The sequence below is a fragment of the Chenopodium quinoa genome, unplaced genomic scaffold, assembly GCF_001683475.1.
Source record: "Chenopodium quinoa cultivar QQ74 unplaced genomic scaffold, ASM168347v1, whole genome shotgun sequence".
NCBI classification, from domain to species: domain Eukaryota; kingdom Viridiplantae; phylum Streptophyta; class Magnoliopsida; order Caryophyllales; family Amaranthaceae; genus Chenopodium; species Chenopodium quinoa.
In genome coordinates this window covers 2,397,970-2,401,355 of record NW_018745063.1, presented here as the reverse complement: position 1 = coordinate 2,401,355, position 3,386 = coordinate 2,397,970, and the positions used below count along the sequence as shown (strand labels likewise).

General features: G+C 35.8%; 1 protein-coding gene across 1 annotated transcript; it reads left to right on the top strand.

Moving 5' to 3' along the window:
• The first annotated feature begins 2,109 nt into the window (after positions 1–2,109).
• Positions 2,110–3,071, top strand: LOC110709316. The gene is made up of 2 exons (XM_021887528.1): positions 2,110–2,208; positions 2,424–3,071. The coding sequence occupies exons 1-2, from the start codon at positions 2,110–2,112 to the stop codon at positions 3,069–3,071; spliced, it is 747 nt and encodes a 248-aa protein (XP_021743220.1).
• Positions 3,072–3,386: the final 315 nt, after the last annotated feature.

Here is a 3,386-nt window from a genome sequence, read left to right as displayed (position 1 = left end):
TTGGAACTTGTGTACTTCTTGTTCCTGTCAAACTTCCTATTGTTCATCATCTTCTTGAACTTCCTAACTAGCATAGCCATCTCTTCCTCATCAACTTCTGATTCTTCTGAGTTTTGAGCCTTGAGTGCAAGACTTTTACTTCTGGAACTTTCAGTATTGGAACTCAGGTGAAGTTCATGAGTCATCAATGATTCAGCTAGTTGTTCCATATTAAACTTGGTGAAGTCCTTAGCTTCCTGCATAGCAGTAACTTTGGATCTCCAGCGTTCATCCTGTGGAAGGCTTCTTAAGATCTTCCTTGCCTGTTCATCAATAGGAATATGCCTGCCAAGGGAGTTCAGTTCATTAATAATATCATTGAATCTAGTAAACATCTCTTCTATGGTTTCTTTGGATTGAATTTCAAACCTTTCATACCTAGACATCAATAAATCTATTTTAGAACGTTTTACCTCGTTAGTACCTTCATGAGTTACCTGTAACAAATCCCAAATCTGTTTGGCAGACTTGCATCCCATGATACGATTATGTTCATGGGGTCCAAGTCCATAGTGCAGATACTTTATAGCTAAAGCATTCATTTCAAGTTTCTGATAATCTTCTTTATCATATTCAGAAATAGATTTAAAAACTACCTCATGCTTGTCATTGGTTTGAGTTATTTCAAAATCACCAGTTTCAATTACACGCCAAACCTGGTAATTTTCGGCCTTGATGAATATCTCCATCCTGTTTTTCCAGTAGGCATAAAACTTACCGTTGAACATAGGTGGACGTTGGGTATAGTACCCTTCTTCAAGTTTCTCCTTGTAATTCATCTCTCCAGGAACTTACTCAGCAAAATTATCTGCTTGCACGTGAGAACCGTGCTCTGATACCAATTGTTAATTGAGATGAACACTACAAGAGGGCCGGTGAATTGAAGTTGAGTTCCTAAATAATAATTTTGCAAATATAAAACAGAATAAAAAAGGAACTTGCGATGCACACAGAATTTTACGAGGAAACCTTCTAGTGCCTAACTAGAAGTAAAACCTCGACCCTACCTTAGGGATTTCAAACACAAATACTTCCACTATAATAGGGCAAACACCAAGTTACAACCTATTACAATTCAGCCTTTACTCACAAGTTTCTCAATGAACTTGCTACAGAACAGATCACTGTTCTACCCAGTCTGAGTCCCACACTCAGACTCTCTCGTACTCCCTAAGTACAGATCTTCCCCCTTCTCACCAAAAGCTCTCTCTATATGCAATGATAAAAATACTCTCACCCAAATAAACCCAAAACCAAATACAAGAATTAACACCTAGTATATGATAGGCAAGCTATGCATGAAACCCGAAACTAATATGACAGTATGATAAGCCTGGCAAACTTACACGACTATAGCTCTGTAAATTCTTCACGCATAAAACTCACCAAAAACTAGGCTCATGTTCTTCTCTACTATTTATACAAGTATTACTTGTATAAATAGTAGGTTTACATAAAGATAAATAAGTAAAACTTAACTTATCTTAAAACACGGTTTTTAATTAAATACTTTGAAGGAAATATTTTCAGAAAATAAGATAGAAATATTTAATTAAAAAGCATAATATCTTTTTAACAAACTGATTTTAAGAGATAAATATTTAAAGAAAATCTTTTTCTGATTTCTATCTTTTATCTTGTTCGATTTTAATTTATTTTCCAAGCTAACTGTCACGCTTCTAATAAGTTTCATGCATATCCTACTTAACATATTTAACAATGAATCTAGAAGATAAAATCTTAACTAAAACATTGCTGTGCTGCACTCTTGTTCTGGTAGGTTTACTTGGACTCCACGCTTACTAAGTTCCTCCAAAGATCTTAGTCAGCAATCTTCAAGTTCCCGTGAAGGAACGTTCCTGTGAGGGAACTCAGTTCCTGTTAGGGAACTCTTCTTCTATTATGAATAACTTTCTTGATAAAGAACTCCTTCAAGTCTTCTCAGCATCAGTTACTTCTTCCATCTCCAAGATAAATTTCACCTAAGCTAAACAAACACTTGAAAAGTCTTTATGAGATGAGTTTGATGTACCTTAAGTTCCTCATCATCAAAACCTTTAAACATCAACAATGAGACTAGAGATTTCTAGAGTTTGGTTGATGATTTGGACCTCACTGAGATCAAGAGCAAAGGAGCCTTCTACTCTTGGTCAAATAAGGCTCATACTGGTCCTAGAACTCTTTCTAGGATTGATAGAGTCTTTGTTAACCAGGCTTGGTTGGACTCTCATGGTCATGTTGAAACCGTCTATCTCCCCCCTTCTTTATCTGATCATAGTCCAGTTCTTTTGGATATTTGTCCCACTCCTGCTGGGAAAGGTAGACCGTTCAGATTTCTAAACTATATTGTTGATCATCTTGATTTCCTTGATATTGTTTCTCAGGCCTGGTGTTCTGGTAGTTCTGTCTGGCATAAGCTTAATTCTGTGAAGTCTAGTATTAAGTCTCTTAATAGCAAGCATTTTGGAAATATTGTTGTGAAGATTGATCAAGCTAATGCTGAGCTTGCTGAAATTCAGAACCTAATGGCTCAGAATCTTGATGATTTGGATTTATATGCAAAAGAATCTGATGCTTTTAAGGTTGTCAAGCACTGGAGTGATATTCAAGAAAGTATATTCAAACAAAAGTCTAGGATCAACTGGATTAAGCTTGGAGATGGAAATTCTCATTATTTTTTCTCAATGATGAAGACTAGACAAGCAAGGAACAGAATTGACTCTATCTTTGACTCTAACCAGGTTTTGCTTAAGGATCCGAATTCTATTTCTCATGAGATTATCTCTTTCTATAAGTCTCTTTTAGGGACTAAGGCTCCTTGGCTCCCTGCTGTTGATCTTTTTACTATGAGGAGAGGTAAACAGCTTAGCTCTGTTGCTCAGAGCTATCTTATTCAGCCTGTCTCTCATGCTGAAATTGATGCTGCTCATAAAGGAATTGATACTAAAGCTCCTAGTATTTATGGCTTTAACTCCTTTTTCTTTAAGAGAGAGCTTGGTGATAACTTGTTATTTTGTATGATTTTAAAGTGATTTTGAGCCTTAGAATTGTGGGAAATCAATGCTTAGCTCACTAATTACTCTATTTTTATGCATTTTTTGTGTATCATATGCTTCACGGGTTTGCTAGTGTTTTGGTGCATATTTAGGTATAAATATGGCACTTTGAAGCTTGTGGAAAAAGAAGAAAAGAAGTTGGAGACAAGAAGAGGAAATGAGGGAGCTATGGAAGAATGAAAGAAGCAAGGAAAAGTGTACAAGAGTGAAATAAGAGCATTTGGAAGGGTTTTGGAAGGATTTTTTCACTAAGGTCAACTTCAAATGACTATAAATTTTTTTATACTCAAG